The 22,905-nt window shown below is 38.6% G+C and overlaps 1 protein-coding gene across 2 annotated transcripts; it reads left to right on the top strand.

Moving 5' to 3' along the window:
* Positions 1-652: 652 nt before the first annotated feature.
* Positions 653-22,520, top strand: LOC121947102 (mitochondrial carrier homolog 1-like). Of its 2 annotated transcripts, none has more exons than XM_042492006.2 (12): positions 653-988; positions 3,039-3,123; positions 4,006-4,112; positions 6,590-6,649; positions 7,522-7,579; positions 8,591-8,642; positions 15,243-15,302; positions 15,401-15,494; positions 16,962-17,009; positions 17,089-17,156; positions 17,430-17,505; positions 19,316-22,520. In XM_042492006.2, the coding sequence occupies exons 1-12, from the start codon at positions 836-838 to the stop codon at positions 19,388-19,390; spliced, it is 936 nt and encodes a 311-aa protein (XP_042347940.2). In that variant the 5' UTR covers positions 653-835; the 3' UTR covers positions 19,391-22,520. The 2 variants fall into 2 exon arrangements, with proteins under 2 accessions (XP_042347940.2, XP_042347939.2); XM_042492005.2 differs by having other exon boundaries at positions 657-988; positions 6,587-6,649.
* The last annotated feature ends 385 nt before the right edge of the window (positions 22,521-22,905 follow it).

Genomic DNA, 22,905 nt, shown 5'->3' with positions numbered 1-22,905 from the left:
TTTATTAGTTGTGGAAAATTCCATGTTCATAATAAAAAATGTAAGAAACTAAACCGATTTTAATGCACCTAACTTAAATTTCAGCAATAAAGAATCATATATACTAATGATAAGGAAAAAAAGAAGCTATTTGGACATTTAAGTTATTAAATGATCAGAATAGTTTGAGTTTGAGTTTATTTCATTTCGAAGGAATAAAGATAACAGTAAAAAATAAAAAAAACAAATTAAATGAGAGTCTCCATCATGGAAACAGAACAAAGAATGTGTTCAAAAAGGATACGATGCATATAACACAAACCCTGGCATTAGCTATAGAATGTGAATGTATTTTTATATATTTGTTTGTTAGCCCTTCGGTTTTTGTCTGTTTAATTTTTGTTTCATTGTTTTTGTTTGTTGTTGTTTATGTTGTTTTTCTGTCTATGTATCTGTATGTATTTCTGTAAATGAACGTGTGTACAAAAAAAACAGTGTTGAAAAAAGGCCTGGCTGCACGAGATTAGGAAACTGCAATGTGCGCAAGCGACGTCACGAGCTCCGCCCAAGTGTTTTGGTTTCGCTGTCACGTGATATGCTGCTATTTTTATTTTATTAATTAATTTACTTTTAGCCGGAATACGCTTTATTAGTCATAATAGAACACCACTGTGCTCTCGCGTATAAATTAGTATGATCTGATACAAATGTAATTTATTCACTACAAGTTCCTTCCTAAATTTTATCTGACACAGAGAATATATTTTGAAAATTCAGAGCGGAAGTTCTGTTTGTATTGGTCCTTTCTTGACACCGACCGGGGATGAACCGTGTCCCTCCTTATCGCTAAATAAAGATGGAATCGCTAGAAAGCCCGTCCGGTCAGGTAGCCGGTGCCGAGCAGGATGCTCCACCGACCTTCGTGGATGTGGACACCGCGGTGCTGCTGCTGGGAGCGGGAGTCACCGCCATCACACACCCGCTGCTCTACGTGAAGCTGCTAATACAGGTAGCGGATGTAGCTAGCTAACAGCATTATGGCCATAAATCATGGCTGTATTATATGTCTGTGATTATGACTGCATCCAAACGTCGCTGCTCGAGTCCTCCAATATCACCCTATGTTCCCGGGGACTCATTCAGCTCAGCGACCAACGACCACCGGTTAACTGGTCGTTGTGGTCGTTATCCAGGCAGAGGAGTCTCGTACTGCGGTGTGTTGTTCTTCCGGTAACGGGAGAACCTCTTTCATGAGCTCCACAGAGAAGCAGTAGAGTTCAAAAGCCCCAGTTCGTCCTTATTTATCAAATATTAATCCTTAGGGACTGTTTGGCTTATTTTACGCGCTTCTCATTATTTATTTTTTAAATGTTTTCATACATATGGCATACATTTTGGTCTGATTGTGTATTGTTGTTTAATTTTAGAATTCCCAGCTCCTACAGTAAGTCTAAAACACACTGTGGAAACTAAACTAGAATTTGTCATTTTTCCCTATTTTCTAACTGATTAGTTTTTTTTAAAAGCCATATTTGGCATGTGGAGAAAATACATACTAGATGCACTGTCACAATCAATGTTGCTGCTAATCATATATCCCGGACATATCCCAGACTGTCATCATCCATAAAAAAATCTAATTTTTATGTAGTATAGTAAAATGATACGTTTTTTTCTATCTAAAAACATAGTGGCATCATGGTAAAACCTGGCATTTGAAGAGTTAAGATTCTGGAAAATGAAGAATATTTGATAGTTATGATTGGGACTGATGTTGGTCAAAAATTACCCTCAGTGAAAGTAGAAAGTCATGTTAATGTATATTTATATAGCCTGCTTTTAAAAAATGCATTTTGTGTGCAGAGGAGTATGAGAGTTAGTATTAGCTATGGTCTTTTACATGCGGGAAATAGTGATTTGATCCATGTCAACCTGCAGTTATTCCAAAGCTGCTGCACTGCCATCCATGATAACATCATGGCAGGATCAAAGCATCATCTGGGGGGGTTGTACCATTATAACAGCAAGCTGATGATTTAAGTAGGGATGAGAGGAAAATTGATACATTATCATATCACAATGTTTTATGTGGCAATGCTGCGTTGATACACAGATTCCAAATATTGATTTTTTTAATTACATATATAATTTACATAATATACAAATAAAACATTTGGTAACATATTAGAATAATAAGCTCATTTGCATATCAGTCCACTCTATATATTTTTGCGCTGCAGTAAAAATTAAGTTAGAAACTTCATCTTTAAAACTTTTCCTTATTAAACAAAATAGATGCCGACAAAGTTTGACGTTTGGGATATAATTTACAGTTAAATACAAAAACACAATAAAATTTAAAATTCTGTATGTTATTGCGGTAATCACCGTATCACAAAAATGTTTAACCCTTCGAAACCTAAGCAGGTTTGATTTACAAAAACATGATGAGAAGGCAATGAGCAACATAACACACTGTCCAAAGTCTGCAAGAAATTAAAAAAAAAAAAACCAATAAAATAAGCAACAAAAAAAAGAAAAGTAAAAAACAAAAACAAAGTGATTACAAATACATGTATACATGTATTTGTTACATTATTTTAGATGAAGAATTATATTAATTATAAACAGTTGTGTGGATATTTTTTGCTGGCTGAAAAAAATCAGGCCAATTTCTTTTCAGCTTTTACTGATTTCTAGTAATTTGTGGAATTTTTCTTGCCAAGTTGGTCATTGCCTTTTTCTCCATTTAAAAAAAAAAAAAAAAAAAAAATGTAAATCCAGGTTTTAGAGGGTGGCCACTGGTGATTCCCACTCCTAATTTAAAGCTTTATCCAGCATCATCCACTCTGGATACTGTTTTGGGAAAACACTGGTTTTGGAGAAAAAGATGTGTATTTTTAAGTATAACTGGCTGAATGTGGACATACTCCAAAGGCTATGGTGTTTTGAGTAATTACAATATCTGTCATTATTGTCATCATGTTATCATCATTCACATGAAGGACAGAGGTTGTGCTTAATCTCCATCAGTTTTTTGTTGTTGTTTTTTTTCCCAGGTGGGGCATGAACCTCTTCCCCCAACTGTGGGCACGACCATGTTTGGACGCAGAGTCTTGTACCTGCCTGGCTTCTTCTCCTATGGTGAGTAAGGTGCGATTTAAGGGACGCTTTGCCGATTTTCAACTTTTGTATCAAAACAGTGTGGGTGGTATGTGTAGATGAACTGTGGTAAACTTCCCTCTGTCTAACCAGCACCGAGATATCCCTCCTCCACCCACAGCGAAACACCACCAAATGATAATTTACATCATCATTTCTGTCAATTGGCAGAGTTTTGCGGACTCTTGGGGTTGTTGCTTGATCTACAGGCTGTACTTCTGTATTTTCATATTGCCCTCCAACCCTGCTGTTGCCAGTATACAGCTGATCAAGAGACAGACCTGTCCCTCTCTCTGCCTCTTGAACTCAGACCAAAATCCAATCAAACGGTAAAACTAGGCCCTGCTGATCAAATATAAATCAAGATAATGTCACTGCACTGCCTATTTTTCTCCTAAAATGTTTTCAGAAACATATTTTAATGTCTGTTTCAATGTAATGGCAAGAGTTTGTAAAAAGGAAGTGGGCGCCATACTGCTTCCTGTACAGTGAAAATGGAGACTGAAATAATGGAGGTCAAACGGTAAAACTAAGCAGTGCTGATCAAATATAAACCAGCCGCCATTGTGAACGGACAACGTGGCATTACGTCACCCACCTGCAGGAGGGTTTATTAGTTGAGGCATTCTGTTAGTAGCAGGTTTTCTACTACCTTTGAGCAAAAGCCGATGCCACAGTGCTGTTTTTCTGTTTTCTGTGGTCATGTAGCACCCATTTCAAAAGTATTTGCATCTTTCTGCTGCAGGGACAGACTACTTTCATTTCAGGACTCTCTTTACATTGGTGAAATACTTCTTTAATCACTTTGATATTGTTTCACTGTACAAGTTAACATCAGCTGACAGGACATGGATTTGTCTCCAGCACAGCACATAGTGAAAGTGGATGGAAAGAGAGGGCTCTTCAGAGGCCTTTCACCGCGCATCGTGTCCAGTGCTATCTCCACTGTGGTCAGGAGCAAAGTCAAACAGGTGAGCAAGCACTGAGACAAAGACTGTACAAACATCATCGCAGTTTAACAGGTTATTTTTCTAATATGAAGGCTGATACCAATATGTCTTTAAAACGTCTGGTATTCAGTGGTCATCATCACATTTCACTGGAGGAAAACTGGATTATTGTTTAGATTTGAATCCCTAACTTGGTCCTTTATGTCACTCGCTGGGTTTCGTTTAAAGTGCAAATTGTGCACAGTGAAATTGTGAATATAAAATACGCCTAATGGAAACATGTCAATTTCGAAAATACTCCCCTTAAATGTTGAGTTTTTGGACTGTTCTTTTGAAATTCTACTCCAAAAACTTCCTTAAAATGCTATACTAGAACTTTTTTTATATTAAAAGCGATGAATTCCTAACCCTAACCTTCAGCCTACCCCTGGCCCTGACCCCCAAACCCTAACCCTACTATAGCCATTTTCAACATTTTAAATGTTGACTTTTTGGACTGTTCTTTTTAAACTCTACACCAAAAACTTAAAACCATTTTTACGCTTGCATGAGGTGTTATTACACGGGATTCGAAAAAGCCATATTTCACAAAACTGCAATGGAAACACTTTTTTGGCTTTTATAGGTCACATAATGCTATGGCTATGTGCTTGTCTGTAGGAAAAACGTAAGTGATCTTTTTGAAATGTTGTCAAAACACAGTGGTGAGATGACTGTTTCCATTAAGTGATGTTCTGCGACTTCTCCTCTGATGATAACATTCCAGTAACCATGGTGATGGATGATCAAACATTAGCAGCTTTATTTCTATTGCAGCCACCATACTAGCTGTCATTATTTACAATCCAAGGCCACATAGACATGTTATGGAGCCATGATGGAAAGGCCAGCCCCTTAAACATGGGAGCAGCCACGTATGAGGGATTTCTGCGAGGTGATAGTCCACACTTCACAGAGGAATTGTAGGAATTCAAAATGTCTGCTCAACTTTCTCAGAGTTATGTGATGCAGTAACAGCTCTTGTAGCTCCTGCTGCATCATGAGGGAGCCAGTTCCTACTGACAAGCACACAGCCATAGCATCATGTGACCTAGAAAAGCCAAAAAAGTGTTTCCATTGCAGTTTTGCCAAATATGTTTTTTCCAATTGCCTAGTTTTTGTGGTATGTCCCTCATGGTTGGGCCTCATTAGCCCTTGTTGGGTTTTTTTTTCCAGCCGATTCAGCATGTTGAAATAGCGTCATCGACATTGGAGTGTATCCGTTAATGAAATCACTCTGATTGGCAGTTCAGCTCAGCACATTAGAAGAAAAAAAAGAAGTGTGAAAAGTACACAAAGAGCTAAAGTCAAAAGTCAACAAATGCTTTCTCTATGCCAACATTGTAATATATATTGGTCGTCAGTGTGAGTGTACCCAAAAGTTCTGTTAGGCTGAGTGCACCCAAGGAGACTAAAAGGAACACACCTGAAGAGCACGTGAGCAGACATCAAATTTTTTTTTCTACTGCTGTCTGCTGTAACCCTCCAGCATCGCAACTCCAGCTCCATTGCGCAGTTCCATAGCTCCCATGGGGTCAAAGATTGTGTCCCAGCCTCTTTAGAACAGCCTTGTCGTCCTGTCGGTCTCCCACAGCCTACTGCCACCATGCAGCTGCAGAAGGTGTGTGCTGGTTGGCCGGTGGCTGTAGTATTTTTGATAAATTCATTTTTAACTTTTTTTGCCAATAAATAGGTGATGTGAACACAACAGTCGGCCTTTGCTCGTTTTTTTTTTTTTTTAATATCAGTTTGGTGTGTCTGGGCCTTAAAGTCAGTGTAAAGTGAATTCAGAGATTTGTTTCAAACACATTCTAAATGTTGGAAACTGATTGTTGAAAACATGTTACAAAGACCCTTTACTATATAGAACTGAATTGTGGAGTTAGACGGTTGACTGTTTTTTCACCATTTTCCTGTTTTAAGATTTTTTGGGCGGGCCTTAAACCGATGCAATAGAGCTACTTAGCATAACCCTGCCCCTGATAAAGTAGCAGTATAAAAACGAGAAGCACCATTAGCATAGTCCCGCCATTAGGCGTGGCCTCCGCTCCTCCAGCAGACACGCCCCAGTGTTTCAGATCAGAGAATACTGTGCATTTTTTCATGATTTTAGACCTTTTACATACTTTTTTGCAATTGTTTTTTTGGTCATTCAAATTTGGTCAGGTGTTTAATAACACATCTTTGAGTGATGTGACAAACTCGGAACAAATTTTATTTATCACTTCACACGGGTATCACTTCACTTTAAGTCTGTGATTGACTCAGGTCGGGGTCACTTCGGAATTTTGTTTCTTGCCTCAAATAGATTTTAAATACTAGACAAATCTTTTAAATCACTCATTAGTGCCTCTTAAGAATGAACATGATTGACAGAAAAAATGCCTTTGGGTATAATGTTTTAAAGGTGTAATTGCTGTGAAGAGCTGTCAAAGTAATCTGAGTTCTTTCTTCAGCAGGTGGAGCTCCTCTCCAAGAGAGAGGACCTGCAGACTTCACTCAGGAAAGTGGTCAGAGAGGTGAGGGTCAGCTGCTCCTGCAAGACATGAAGACAGTGAAATGTGTTACAACATCCCTGACTCATATTAGCCTAACCTCATTCAAATCTCTCTCTTTTGCTATTTAAGCGTTCCATTATGAATAGAATAGAGTATGGAAAACTGTCAAGTACCACATTTAAAAACTGAGGATGTTGATAAATGACAACAAAAAAAAGGTGTTAGAAAAAAAATGTTTATAATTCTCAAACAGGATTTGTATGGTCACAGACCTATGTAATAACACAATGTGTTCAAATACCGTCAGAAATCTGAAAATCTAACGATAACTTTTATTTTTACAGTTTTTGGCCATGATAAATTAGCAAATAACCAAAATATTTTAAACAAAACACAGCTGTTTTCTTTAAGAATCAGCAGTAAAACAAATACCAAATACAGCCATTTGAAGTTATATGCCCCTCGCCAAAATAAAGAAAAATGTAAGTCCCCCTCCAGTGCTCATCTCCTCCCCTGTCATTAATAACAAACAGTCCCTTAGTCTTATTCAAGTATTAAGTTCTTATCCTGTTCTGAATTCATTATTTTAAATAATATTTATTTAAAAGGGATTATAAAGTAATGAAAAAGAGATGATAAGGTGTATCGACGGTTGTTTCATAGTGTATTTTCTTTTAAAATTTTCATTAAGTCATGGAAAAAAACAAACTATTAACAGGTGTTGTATCAGCACTGATATCAAAAAATACCCTGCTTTACTCAAGACACGTTTATCCAGGACAACCTGGACATGATGTGGCTGATAATGTACATTCCTTTATGTTGTATAATTTTACAACAAATATTTTCAACTTAACACCAGGTTGTCTCTTCACATTGTGTCCTCTCTGCAGACCTCACATGAGATGATCATCCAGTGCCTGTCCAGAGTAGCCACTCATCCTTTTCATGGTAGGTCTTTGTTAAAGCTGTCAGAGTTTATTCCAGGTGTCACTGATAGCGTGGCTATATTCTGGAAGCTCCCCCCTGATCCACAAAAGCAGAATCATAACCAAAACTAGTGCTAATTAAATATTTTCATTCCTTATTGGTTGTGATGCTATTTGTTTATCTAGAAAATGTCAAAGCTGGTGGTGGAGGTACTGTGAGTGTGTATGGTTGTTTGTCTATATGTGTCGGCCCTGCAATAGTCTGGCGACCTGTCCAGGGTGTACCCCGCCTTCTGCCCAATGACAGCTGGGATTGGCTCCAGCCCCCCCGCGACCCTTACGAGGACAAGCGGTTACGGAAAATGAATGAATGAATGGTGGTGGAGGTCTCTGTGGGCCAACCCTGTAGTTAGCATCACTCTGGTTCCCGTGGTTCCCTCTTCAAAATGACTATGAGATTTTTCAATTGGATTTTGGATTATAGCAGAAAAAACGCTTTGTGGCAAACAAAATTTAATGATACTTTTTTGTTCATCACGATAATCTACACAAATGAAGACCAGTTTCAGGATTTTTGAAATCTAAATGTAATCACCAGAAGTAAAAAGCTGATGTTAGGGTATTAATGAAGTACATTAAAGTCGCATCATCACAGCTGCGAGGCTGTAAAGCCGTTCTCGGCACGGCACAGCTCCATGGCGTTTTATACTCTTATTTAGCCATATTTAGCAGCAGTTTTTTGTAAGACGCATTAAAAGCTTCACAGTTGTGGGATATTAACTGACTTATTTTATGTAGTAGAACAAAACATGAAAGTCTCTTCAGCTTGTGTTAACCACAGACCCTATTCAGACTTCTAACAAAAACACATGGAAAAAAACATTGACTTTTAGACGATTGAACTGGAGGTTCTGAACTGAATTCTGGGTTTTTGGGCTCGTACCCGGGATTCACTGCCCTGGCTCGCTGGAATGTGAGAACCAAGTAGTGCACTGGTTGTTGACCGATCACCTGTTTTGTTTTCTTTTGGCAGTTATGTCAGTGCGCTGTATGGCCCAGTTTGTTGGCAGGGAGCTCAAATATGGGTAAGAATAATGCTGCACTCATGCCACACTGAACCTCATGCAAGAAACGATATACAAATAAATGTTCTCTTATTTTTGTGTGTATCCATGAATTGTTGTTATTTTGTTAGTACCCACTGATTTTTGGGATTCACCAGTGTTTTCTTATTTTCCACTGGTCAAGGCATTCTTTACCTAGATAAGAGAAAAACATCTAGTTTTCATAGTCCACAATTGTTATCCAACACAAGGAAAAATATGTTTAATATCATTAATCACTTACATATCATTTAATCACATTTAGATCATGTTATAGAGTAATTAAAATGACTGGATTATTACATTTCAGGGCTATACTATACTTCAGTAATTTCAGTTACTGTGCATCCCTCTGCTGACCAGAGCTTAAGGTAACTTTATACATTTGTACTATACTAAACTACAAATCTGAGGAACTTTTCAGTCATTTGAGTATTTTAATCTCATGCCACTTTTCACTTCTACTTCAGTCCAGAACCATCACTTGATAACTACTTTACAAATTATGAAAATATACAAGTGCAGCTGAAACAATTGGTTGATTATTTAGAAAATTATTTGGCAACATTTTTTATAATCGTGCAAGCAATTTTTCATACATCAAAACATTATATTATCCCAGCTTCGCATATATACTGCATGTATGAGGACCTGCTACTTTTTCTTTTAATCACTGTAATTACTTTGATATCTTACGTTTATTTAAACCTTTTCATGCGTACTTTTACTTTTAATACTTGGATACATTTTCCTGAAATCACATTTACTTTAAGTTTATTTAACAAAACATCACTTTCACTACTGCAGAAGTTCTTCTTCTTTCAGCCTTTTTTGGTGTCATGTGTCCAGTCTTGTGCTGTGCTCCAAAAGTCGTTCAACACGCCCTCCTTCACTTCCCCTCAGCACTTGCTGAGGCCTGTTCCAGGACGCTAAAAAACTGAAGTGAACTTGTTGAGATTGACCCTCAGAGGGCTGAGGCAGTGAGTCAACATCGATGGTCATTTCAGAGGTCTATTTCACCCACAATGCATTGCAGTAATGCATGCACCACAGAGGAAGGAGAGGATGAATAAAATGGAAAATAAATAAAAAATCTAATCAAATGCAAGTACACTCACCATCTGATGCTTTTCAGTTTCACTTCTAATATATCTCATAGGTCTGTGGTGGTCTAATGATATATCTCACAGGTCTGTGTAGGTCTAATAATATATCTCATAGGTCTGTGGAGGTCTAATGATATATCTCATAGGTCTGTGTAGGTCTAATAATATATCTCATAGGTCTGTGTAGGTCTAATATATATCTCACAGGTCTGTGGAGGTCTAATATATATCTCATAGGTCTGTGTAGGTCTAATAATATATCTCACAGGTCTGTGGAGGTCTAATATATATCTCATAGGTCTGTGTAGGTCTAATAATATATCTCACAGGTCTGTGGAGGTCTAATATATATCTCATAGGTCTGTGGAGGTCTAATAATATATCTCATAGGTCTGTGTAGGTCTAATATATATCTCATAGGTCTGTGTAGGTCTAATAATATATCTCATAGGTCTGTGTAGGTCTAATAATATATATCTCATAGGTCTGTGTAGGTCTAATATATATCTCATAGGTCTGTGTAGGTCTAATATATATCTCATAGGTCTGTGGAGGTCTAATAATATATCTCACAGGTCTGTGTAGGTCTGATATATATCTCACAGGTCTGTGTAGGTCTAATAATATATCTCATAGGTCTGTGTAGGTCTGATATATATCTCACAGGTCTGTGTAGGTCTAATATATATCTCATAGGTCTGTGTAGGTCTGATATATATCTCACAGGTCTGTGTAGGTCTAATAATATATCTCATAGGTCTGTGTAGGTCTAATATATATCTCATAGGTCTGTGGAGGTCTAATAATATATCTCACAGGTCTGTGGAGGTCTAATAATATATCTCACAGGTCTGTGGAGGTCTAATAATATATCTCATAGGTCTGTGTAGGTCTAATAATATATCTCATAGGTCTGTGTAGGTCTAATATATATCTCATAGGTCTGTGTAGGTCTGATATATATCTCACAGGTCTGTGTAGGTCTAATATATATCTCATTGGTCTGTGTAGGTCTGATATATATCTCACAGGTCTGTGTAGGTCTGATATATATCTCACAGGTCTGTGTAGGTCTAATAATATATCTCACAGGTCTGTGTAGGTCTAATAATATGTATCACAGGTCTGTGTAGGTTTAATAATGTATCTCACAGGTCTGGGCAGGGCGGCTTACACATATGAAAATCCACTCATCTATTAGCAGATAGTTGCTTATTGAAAACTGTCACATAATTAATTGGAGTTCGGTTATTATTTATGTATATTTGTTCTGTTCAGCTTGTGTGATTTCTGTATTTCCAACATTATTTGTAAATGCATGCAGAAATGCTGTTTTGCAAGATATCATAAAGCTCTGAAAAATAATAGTTATAGTAATCATGATACTGATCACACTCAAAAATTATAAAATCAAAAACTGATGCAGCTGGTTACAAATTTATTTACTGTATATTTTTACTATTTTTATGTGATTTCCTACCTATTTGGTTTTTTTTAAAAAAAAAAGTATTTTTATTTTTGATACAGCATGCCCTATAGTGGATTGTAGGACCACTTTCATGTAAAAAGACAGCCCAATTTAGAGGATGAAAAACTGACTGAAAATAGCTTTATGGTGATATGAACGATGTGAAAAAATAAAACATCTATTTAAAACAAATAAAAGAATATATTTAACTAAAGAAAACAAATTAACACAGATTTTTTCACTTGATTTATGGTAATAAGGATCATACTGTATTTTATACTATATTTTTAAACTGAACCCATTGTTATCAAATGTTCATTGTGGTTGATGGGTCTCCTTGACTCCTTTTTTAATGTTTTATTTCAACATTAAACAACAGAACTCATTTTTATCTAACTTTATTTTGGTCTAAGTATTTGCTGGACCTTAGTAAACTTGAATCCTAACTTAGTTTTTCATTTCTTTGTTGATCTTCATTCCTTTCTTTGCATGTTTCTTCAGAGGTGATAATCCCGGAGGCAGTCTCTCTTTCTGGAAATGCAGAGAAACATCTTGCATTTGGTACACCTCATGTGTTTGCCTCTGCAGCCCTTATATCTGCATCTTTCTGCATGACTGATGTCCACCATCTCAGGCATGTGTGTGGCTCCTCGTCTGCGGACAGATGGCTCTGGCTGAGGGATCCTCATTTTGGTTGTTGGCTCATACTCATCACTGTCTTCACTACTATCATGAAGTTATGGGCAATTCATTAACTCTTCAGCCAGATGCAGTTTGAAGTCCAGGTACTATTGGGTGTTTTTTGTTGGTTGGTGCTTTGCTGTCAGACTTGTATTGAATCCAGGAGTTTGTGATGGCAACATCAAAGAAGTGATTAATCACACGTGTCGTCCATTTCTTGGTCCTGTTTGACATGCGGTAAAAGCATGTGGTCACACAGGTCAACACCAGCCATGTTGTTGTAATGTCTGATCACTGTTGGTCTTCTTACCCGGACCTGGACCTTTTCTTTTGTGGACCACCTTGTACAGATATCTTTTGGGTCTTGGCCAAGCACAGTGCAGGCCATCAGCACTGGTTTGTTGTCATACCATTTTGTGATTGCCAGCTCAGGACTCTCTCAGGACCATAGACACCGATGTACCACTGCCCTCTTTATGCAACTCCTTGTCTCCTGGCAGATGACACTGCTTTGGAACTCTGTTCTTATTTATGGTCCCTGTTGCTGGAAGGGCTTTTGCTAGCAATGCATCCGTTAGATGGATTGTTGTCAAGTATTGGTCAAAGAACAGGTGACTTCCTGTGGGAATGGATTCAACCATACGTAGGACTGCTGCTGTTCCAACGTTCAGACTTTGGCCCCTAAATGTTTTCTTTCCCTGGTACACTTCGAAGTCCAGCATCAGACCAGTTGGTGAAGCAAGAACAAACATCTTTAGGTCAGTAGGATTTGCTTTGCTCGGGACAAATTGCCTGACTGGACAGTGGCCTGTGAAAGGGATGATTTGCTCATCACTGCAGACCATCTCTGATCTTGGGAGACTTGGACAACCTTGCTTCAAATGGACGAGTAGTGGTCTGACTTTCCAGAGAATGATGGCCGTCTTTGTTTCTTCTGTTACAGCCAGGTCATTGAATCTTGAGTGAGCTTCTCAGCTTGAAGAACCTATCCATTGGCATTTTGCTGCTTATAACTGCCACTTTTGGGTTTTTTTTGAGCCCAAAACATTTTTATTTGGGGATAGCCTAGGCAGGCCATGTGGATTGATAAGCCAAAGAGGATCTTCAATTCTTGTGGAGTAGTATTCAATGACACTCCTCTGGACTGTACCTCTGTTTGAATCGTAAATGCTGCCAGATCTACAAACCTACGCTTTGTTGTCAATGTACTGGGAAAAGTACTGAATTTGACTTCAGTATGCGCAGGTAGCAGGGTCATCCTGAGAGTTTGGAGGCCCAGGTAATGAAGGTGTGAAACTATTGTGATAGGAAAAAAACAACTACGTATAAATAAGTAATAGGTATGCATTAAATTGTTTAAGGCACGAAGTGGAGATGAAGTTTCCTCTGCGGAAATCCTTAAAACTGTTTAACCCATACCTACTCGTTTATTATTGTTAGTGTACCTTAAAAGAATGAAAGGACAAGCCTCTGAACTAAATGTCCACTACAGAGGATATGAGTTAATGGGCTGGGTCCCAGGAGGGACAGGATATATATAAATATATATATATATATATCTCAATAGCACTTATCCTGCAACTGGTGGTCGATCTGTGATAGTTGGGTCAGCTGTTACGTCATACCAAGGGCTGAGGGGAAGTGAGGGAGAGCAGGTGGACCAACTTTTGGAACATGGCACAAAACCTGCCTTTATATAGTGTTTAGGGGGCGTTACCTGTGCTGACTTATGAGCAGTGGGTCTTCATCATTGAGCAGACATGGTCAGAGCGATTTGTGTGGTTAATAACGTTTGACGCATCTGGAGTTGACTCCTCTTATATTTTCTCTTACCAGAAAATTAAGAGACAATCTAAGAGAAATTTAAGAGAAGTTTGCTGCATGAGGCCCACTTTATCCTTCCTTTCCTTTCAAAACTTGGTGACAAAACTTAACTGTGTCTTCAACATTAAATACTGAGCAAATAAAATGAGCAACAATAAGGTTCTTTATTAAATTTATAATCCTTAAGATTTCAGTGACCTCTGTGACAGTGTATTTGCTGTGGCTGCTTCATAATAAAAGTCAGCCTGTGTAATGAAAAGGAGCAGCAGTAGGGAGTGTTCTGCATTAACAGTAAGTACAGCTCTGATATGCAGTGAGTGATCAGTGAACAGGGCTTTGTGTAACTTATAAGTAACTGTTGAAGTTATGTACAACAGTGGTTCCTAACTGGTGGATCGCGGCCCAAATGTGGGTCACAAGTCCGTTCTGAATGGACAGCAAGTGACCCTTGAGCATGTCAAGTTTCTGAGAAAAGGCACTTTATTTTGAAGTACAGTAAATGTCCAGCACAGAGCTTTTATTTTGAAATGCAGTTTCTGTTTATTCTTGCAAATGGTTTTATTTCTTCGTGTTCTAAGCCAACTTGATGCTTACATTTGTGAAATAAAATTGAATATGTGGTAATATATAATATGTGCACCTTGAAGTAATGACTAGAGAGAAATCTGGACCCAGTGACTGGACCAATTGGGAGCCACTGATTTAAAGCTATTTTTGTACTGTTACATGCTGCTCACAACATGTCTTGGTCACTGCTGCTTTACAAACAGGTGCTTCATCAGGACTTAATGATTTGTTTAGATTCAGCATAAACATGGAAAAAAGGAAATGTGAAACTTTGAAAGAAATGTACTACAAATTGCAAGAAATTAGTAGTAAAATTAGTAGAAAATGATATTTGAAAAAGTTATGGAAAAATGTCCCGGGGCGGGGTTCATCATAATTACATATTTTAAAATTATTTTACAGAATTTAATTTCAGTTAGATTCTAAAAATTGTAACTAGTACGGGGCGCCTGGTGGCTCAGTGGATAGAGCAGCGTCCCATATAAGAGGTTGTATCCTTGCTGCAGCGGCTGTGCGTTCGATTATGGCCTCAACCCTTTGCTGCATGCCCCCCCCCCACCCACCCCCACCCCATCTTAAAAAAAAAAAATATTATTATTATTATTATTATTATTATTATTATTATTATTATTATTATTTTTTAATGTTTTTTTCCAGGTTATTTACTTCTTTGCTTTTTGGTTAACTTTCTTTTGGTTGTTTTTTTCATAGTAAGTAATTTTCTTGTAATTTCTGCTAATTTGGAGGTAATTTCTTCTTTAAGTTTAACCGTCTTTAACCCCCTGAAACCTAAGCAATTTGGTATGATTTCTGTCAAAACTAAAGTACAAAGCTGTTTTTTTCCAGAGCTTGTAAAAAGTGTCTCAGTCTAAGCTTTTTCAGATGTATACACTGCAGACATTCTTCACATGTTCAGAGTTTCTGTCCTGTTTGCAGGGGGATGTTCAGTTGCATCATCAAGATTTTTAAGGAGGAAGGACTTGCTGGATTCTATGTGTAAGTCAGAAATCTAATTTTCACTCTTCATTTTTGCCTCCATAATGAGCTTAAGATGTGACTTGTGTCAGTCTGAGCAGTGTTCTGTGTGTCTGCAGTGGTCTCGTACCCCATGTGCTGGGAGAGGTCCTCTTCCTGTGGTGCTGTAACCTCCTGGCTCACTTTATTAACACCTACGCTGTAGATGAGAGTGTAAGTCCATCACCTTTGTCAATGCTAGAAGAGAGAGAGAGTGAGAGAGTAAGAAAGACGACAAGCTATGGCCATCAATACCATTTCATATTCACACAATAGATTCTTCACTCATAAAACCTCATATAAATGAGCACGTTAAAACACATAATGCCAGACAGAAAGTGCTGACGGCCTGCACTTTAACAGTGGAACAGCTGCTTTTGAAGCAGTCACATCTGAAACAAAGTAGCTTCTACCTCAAAAAGACAGTTGGACTTAGACTTAGATCGACTGTAGTCATTCCAGCTGTACACAACAGTGCACACAGAACAAAATGTCGTTGCAGTTGGGTCCAAAATTGTTAAACTGCTACCAAACTGGAACAGAGAACTTCTGCCAGTTTTAATTTGCTGTTGATGCAGTTTTTCCATGTTTATCTGCTGCTTTGATAAATTCTTGCTTTATATTTCATTAGTGCCACTTAGTTTAACTGTATGATCTCTGTTTTTTCTGTCTCTGTTTTCACAACACAGGAAACAGTTGCATCCGCTTCTTGTTCGCAAATTCTTTTATTACAGCCAACTAGTGTACTGAAAATGTTTCTGAAACAAATAAAGCCAGAAACCGAGTTGAATTGAATTGAATCAGTGCTGTGGATACGGACATTATATTGAATTTACCATGTGGGTTCTTATAGTTCAGCTAGTGCTGCAGAATGGAAATGAGCTTGCATTTTAGCAATCCTGGCTCCCTCATCTCAAAGGCAATGGGTTTTTAGAATGGGTTTTTGTTTAGAAACCTGAAAACAGTGTCTATGGTCAATACAAAGTGAAGAGACTTTCCCTTTTTTCCAGGACATGAAATAGCACTGACATTACTCATACGCAAACTTTGAAGCTTTTTTGTGTTTTAAAGAAGGGGGTTGCTAACAGATGAGACTATAGAACGTTATTGCATTGCACTGTGTAGAACGCGGCTTCACGACGCAACCGTAGTGCAGTTTGTTTTTAGCATTGTACTTCTGGTGTTTGCATTTAGGCTCCAAAATCCTGAAAGTGGTGTAAGTATAACACGTTTGCTTACCACAGAGCTTATTTTCTGCAATGATCCAAAATCCAATGGAAAAATCCCATTGAGTTTTTGACGAGGGAACCAGATTGCTACACAAAAAAATGTCTTCCCTGCACCACTCTGTTCCACCTCCCCTTAATGTTCGTACCTGTTGTTTATCGGTGAGCAGCTTTCATTTATTGGTACTGACCACCAGTTATTATCTGAAACTCTGTCATTGTTATCAGTCTTGTTAGCTGTAAGACGATTACATTTGCTGTAGTTTAAGGTAGAAGAATAAGGTAGAGAGTAGATTTGTTGGTCTTTTTTCTTTTATCCTTGATCCTGCTACAGTTTTAATGCTGTTTTAAAATCCTTTTGAGTGCAAAGAAAGTGGCGTGCTGTTTCAGATCTGTGCTTGTGTGTGTGTTGCAGTTCAGTCAGGCGTCAGCAGTGAGAAGCTACACTAAGTTTGTGATGGGCGTAAGTTCAACATTCAAAGTGTTCTTTGAAATGTTTCTTATATGCAGTTTCTTCATATTAATGAAGTGTTTCTCTCCAGATTGCAGTGAGTGTTCTGACGTATCCGTGCATGCTGGTGGCTGATCTCATGGCAGTCAACAACTGTGGGTGAGTCACTGTCAAACAGCACCACTTTCGCCTCTCAAGAATCTGGAACATTTTCATACAGATGAACATTTTACTGTCCACATACACGATCAATGTAACATGCATCATTTCAGTCAGTCTGTTAGCTCTCACCTGAGTTACATAAAGATTCAGTTTTTACTTGCTCACTGTGGAATTGTATTCCTGGCAGATGTCCTTGCACTTGGGTTGTATGTGTAAAATCCTGGCTGCAGTCCTGATGCCTGTCTGATTGGTTGTGTTTTGTGTTGTCAGTTTGGCTGCTGGTCTTCCTCCTCACTCTCCCATCTTCAGGTCCTGGCTGCACTGCTGGAATCACCTGAGCCACAAAGTAAAGTCTGACACATGCAGCGACACCACATGACACAAAGTCAGGGACACTGTTTTTCTGTGTGCATGCACTGGTGCATAACTTTTAAAATTATATGTACCATTTGTTTACCTGCACCAAGACATTTTCTACTGCACCATTTAGTGTATATGTCCTCTTTGTCAGCACCGAAGAGAAGCACTGAAAAAACAAACATATTCACAAACCCTAACTTCACTTAAAGTCCACACTGATGTTAAAGCCACGCCAACAAACCTGTTGTGCCTTTTTTTTAGAGCGCAGTGAAGCCAAGTTTAATCAAACTACACTGTGGGGTGATACTGAGAAGACGTGTCACTTGAAACAGCTGTGACAGCTGCGTTTCTCTTGTTTATAGCACTCATTATTGTTGTTATTAGTCCTCATTGGTTCCAGTGCACAGTTTGACAATGCTTGATGATAGTGTCACAGTGTTTGTTCTGCCCATTGTGCCATTTCTGCCATTTTTTATTTTAACCAAACGGCTGTTTGGTGTCACAACTCTGTAAAGCGGGCAGATTCAGAGGTCTGGACTCAGGGAAACCTTTGGTTTTCAGTTGCTCACATGGGTTACACATGGGTGTCAATCTTGAAATCGTTTTCTTACTCTTACATAGTTTTGAGGATTGATGAGAAGATTTACTAGATTAGATTAGATTAGATTATTTGATTTTATGTCAAATGTTTTTTTTAAATAAGTGAACCAAAATTTTCAGACCATCCCCCTCTCTCCATTATTATCATTTTCAGAGAGGCTCTTAGTTTGGCCAGTTTTTATGCTTTTGCGCCAGCGTTATCCTTCAGGCCCGTGTCTGTCCGCGCCTATTCATGTGAACATGATATCTCCATAACACCTTGAGGGAATTTCTTTAAATTTAGCACAAACATCCACTTAGACAAGGATGAAGTGGGTACATTGTAGTGGTCATAGGTCAAAGGTCAAGGTCACTGTGACCTCGTCTGCCTTATACTTGTAAACATGATATTTCAAGAACACCCTGAGAGAGTTTCTTCAAATTTGGGACAAACATTTTAGAAGACTCAAGGATGAACTGATCAGATTTCCGTAGTCAAAGGTCAAGGTCCAGATGACCTTGCATTAGTCTCATTGTTGTGAAAGCGAGATCTCAAAAACACCTTGAGGAAATTTCCTCCAATTTGACACAAACTTTCACTTGGACTCAACAATGAGCTGATCAGATTTGCAAAGGTCATTGTCACTGTGACCTTGCATCTGTCTCATAGTCATGAATGCAATATCTGAAGATGAACACTTGGACTCAAGAATGAACTGATGGGCAACGGTCAAGGTCATGGTGACCTCATACAACATATTTTTGGCCATAACTCAAGAATTCATATGCTCAAATTTCACACAAATGTCTCATATGATATAAATATTCTGAGATTATATATGCAAGAGGTCAAAGGTCAATTGTGATAATGTTTTGCATAAAACACTTTTCTGGCCACTGTTCAGCATCATATATGAGGAACAGAAGGGGAGACGTTTGGTCAGATACTGAATTGGTGACACAGTCTGTAAACTGTGCAGTGAAACATCCATGTTTTCACACACATGGATGCCTGGAGTCAAACAACCGTGCGGCAGTATTTTTAGTTTAAACAAATGAAACGACAGGTTCAGATCACCCCTCCTCATGCCAATCATTTTCTGAGTGTCTGAGTTTGTCCAGTTTTTATAAATGCTGATACTCTCGTGTTGCAGTGAAGTTATCAGGAAGTATTCCTATGCTCCTATGTTAAGTTGGTGTTGTGTCCCCTCCTTCAGGGTCACCTCTTCAGAGGATCAAGCTTCTTTTTCCGCCGGGTGCCTGTGACCTCCACGCCCTACATCGAGGACTGACATCATCATCATCACCTGCTGGGACATTCTTTTTCCTCCTCCTGCTCCCAGACGTTTTCCAAAGACATGCTCTCCTGCCTGTCAGCCTCTGCTGCTGTCAGCTGCATGCAGCAGGAGCAGCAGAGTCGCAGCTGATGGAGTGCCAGTCTGCTTTTCCCTGCAGGAGCTTGAGTTCAGTTCAAGGCTGATCACAGATGTGACTCTGTTCACAACTTGTTGCATTAATTCAGCTCTTTAATGAGTTCAGAAATTACACTTTAGTTCTGCTACAGTGACCAAATTTTGGGAATACGCGCCAACTCTGATTAATGGCTTCTTCTCCATAGCAACAGCTGCCGAGTCTCATGGGTACTGCAGTCATTAATGCTGTCACACAGGGCAGACATCTCCAGCTGACGGCAATAACTCATATTTTCTTAGGTTAATTTTCTGTGTTCAGGGACATTGATTTGAATCCTTAAAAGACGATTCCAGCCATTTCACTACCAGACCCTTAAAGTTAACATGACAGCTAACATTTTAGCAAAATATGTTTCTGTATTTTACAAAGATAATGCTTTTTATTTAGCAACCGGGCAGCCATAGATTTCTGTTCATTTGCTCACATTTTAGCAGACAGTTGTAGTCAAGATGTGTGATCTGTCACAGCGAGTCAGTCACCTGATCACTGGAAGCTAACACAGCACAGTCCTAAATGGACCTGCACCCCTGTAGCGCTTTTCTAATTGTTTTATTGACTCCACACACATTCACACACATTCACACATTAGTGGACACACACATGCCCCTGTTACTGCATGACTATGCAAAATGATGTCCCACTGACTAAAGCTAATGATGTTCATGGGGTTAGATCACACCTGCAGGGTTCCCACAGTCATCAAAAACCTGGAAAAGTCACATTTTCCAAGCATGAAAATGTCATGCAATTAGTAAAAGTCATTGTTTCATGTTTCCTGAGAAATCGTACACGACGTATACATGATTTGTAGTTAAGGAGCTAAAGAGACCTTGTAACTTTTCTTCATGGCCACAAATGTTGATGAAAATTTTAATTTTTTTTTTTAAATAATTGTTGTTTTAAAAAGATCATCGCATGGTCAGTTGACTGAGAGCAGGTGAAATGCCGGTGCTCTCTTTCAGCATGCTAACTGAAGCGTGTGTCCGAACAGCTACAGTGATGAGCAGAGTGTGTTAGCCAAAGCTGAACATTTTTAAACTCTGCGTTTGGGAAAAACAGCAAAGATCACACTCGACATAAATACTCAGTGCTCCCACTGCAAAGACATTCTGTGACGTATAAATGTGCACCTCCTCATGAAGCACACAGCTGGAATGGTGGGAGCAGCACTTTATAAATGTAACAGGTCCCAGATTGTTCTTTTTGCAATCAGTCTTAAAAACTGTCTGGTGTAATATGAAAGAGTTAAATGGCTTGGGAACGCTGTGTGCAGATATATGCTTACTGTGTAACCCTACACACTTAAAGGCTTGTGTGTGAAACATTCTTTAAAATGTGTTGGATAATTTAATTGTAAAGTTTGCTGGTGTCACACAAAGCAGCAGTTATTTTTTGTTTGTTTTTGATTTTATAATACAATCATCATACAGTCGTACACAGCTGTGGAGTGTAATTTTTTACAGATAACAACAATGTAAGAAAAAAAAGCTTAACAAATCACTCTGATCTGTACACTGAATATTGAATCAATAACAGTCCTTATCAGTGGCACCTTAGAAATGTTTCAGAGGCGTGGACAGATGAGGCCACTGAAATTCTCGAGCACCAAAATCAAAAGCCATAACCTAATTTCAGGATGTTGATGATGCTGTTGTAGTGTGTAGTACACGCCCCTCCCTCAGTCTGACTGAGTGGCAAAACATCTGTTAACCTGGCATAGTTTAGCAGAGGAAACAGCAAAACCGGGAGTAAAACAAACAATTATCTGCTCAAATTAAGAGCAGTTAGATCCTTACGACTTACCATAGAACCAGTGGTCCATGGACACTGACATGTGGCCAGGAATAATTTATCCTGACATTTATATTTACCTGATTTCAACGCCTGGAAAATACACAATGCAAAGCCTGAAGACGTACAAAAGCTTGACGCACACACATTTTAAAATAAATCTATTTAATCAGCCATTAGATATAAAAACAAAACTGATTATCAGAAAAATACTAAATATCAAATCAGATAATCAGCTGATAATAAATCAATTAACAGTATACAGTGTATTGACACATGTAAATATATGTATAATTTACTTTTACTTGTACGTCCGATGCTTAAATACTTTTATTGCCAGAAAATTACTTTTGATACTGAAGTATAGTTAATACAAACCACAAATCCACATTTCAGTGCCTGGATTCCAGCCATTCCTGCAAATTGCAGTGATCCATTTGCAGTCTGTAATCTCTGTCAGTCACGCATCAACTCATTAACATTTTATATGTGTGTTTTGTGTTTTTATGGCATTCCAGCTAACGCTGCCACTCGTCTCTCTGCCACTCAGTGGGCGTAACCGCAGTGTAATGTCACGTGCATACCCTCTATAGGCTAGTTGGGAATAGTATCAATATTTATTCAAGGAACCCCATGCTGATAAACTTTGGTGTCTTACTTTACAGTTAATGTTAGTAATCATGTGATGTCCATAGACTAACACTTGTGCACTTAACATTTTGTATGGCAACAGTTGCATCAGAGGGGCCATGGCCCCCTGGCCCTCTCTTGGGGGGCCACTCTTATTAATCAGCTTGTTGACGTGGACTTTTGTAACAGGGGAAATGTATTTCCCTGTTTGTGCCAGACAGTCTGACAGGTGACACAGCTGTGCAGCTCGTCATGTGACATGTAACTGTCATGGCTTCAGACTGATGCTGTGGAAACAAGGATTTCTCATTTGGCAGCTTCATCTCCCTCCTCCTCCAGTTTCTTTCTCGCCTCCTCTGCTATCATCTCCTGTGGGTAGGACTAAGACCTGAGGAAAGGAAGCAAGGAGACAAGTTAGCATGATGAAACCCAGACCTGCGTAGCAATGATCAGAAGAGGATCCTCCGCATGACTCGCATCACCTCCTCTGCTGCCCCAACAGTATGGAAATAAACAGGTTACTCTGCTCCTTTGTGTTGTCAATGTCACGGATTGATGAAATATTTGTGCTTAAACTCTTCTGCTTTCAAACCCTTGACACAAAAAACAAAAAAGAATTGTTCATATATATGAATATTATGATGTTTCTGGCTGTTTGTTCAACATTCTGTGCTATGATGTGTCTCGACATACCATGCTATGTGGTTTTCAGCTGTTTTTTGGACGTTATAGTTTGACATTTTTCACCATACTATCGCTCAAAAATCAGCACAAACATCATTATAGAAGATTCCGCTCAAACATCATTCAAAATATCATAGTATAGTATGTCATCCAAAAATAATCCAAAACGTCATACAATAGTATATCACTCAAAAAATATCCAAAACATCATAGGACAGTATGTCGCTCA

The sequence above is a fragment of the Plectropomus leopardus genome, chromosome 9 (genome assembly GCF_026936395.1).
Source record: "Plectropomus leopardus strain MGB_pleo_1.0 chromosome 9, ASM2693639v1, whole genome shotgun sequence".
Taxonomy (NCBI): Eukaryota; Metazoa; Chordata; class Actinopteri; order Perciformes; family Serranidae; genus Plectropomus; species Plectropomus leopardus.
Note: the sequence above shows the minus strand (reverse complement) of the source record. Positions and strands in the feature narration are given on the sequence as shown.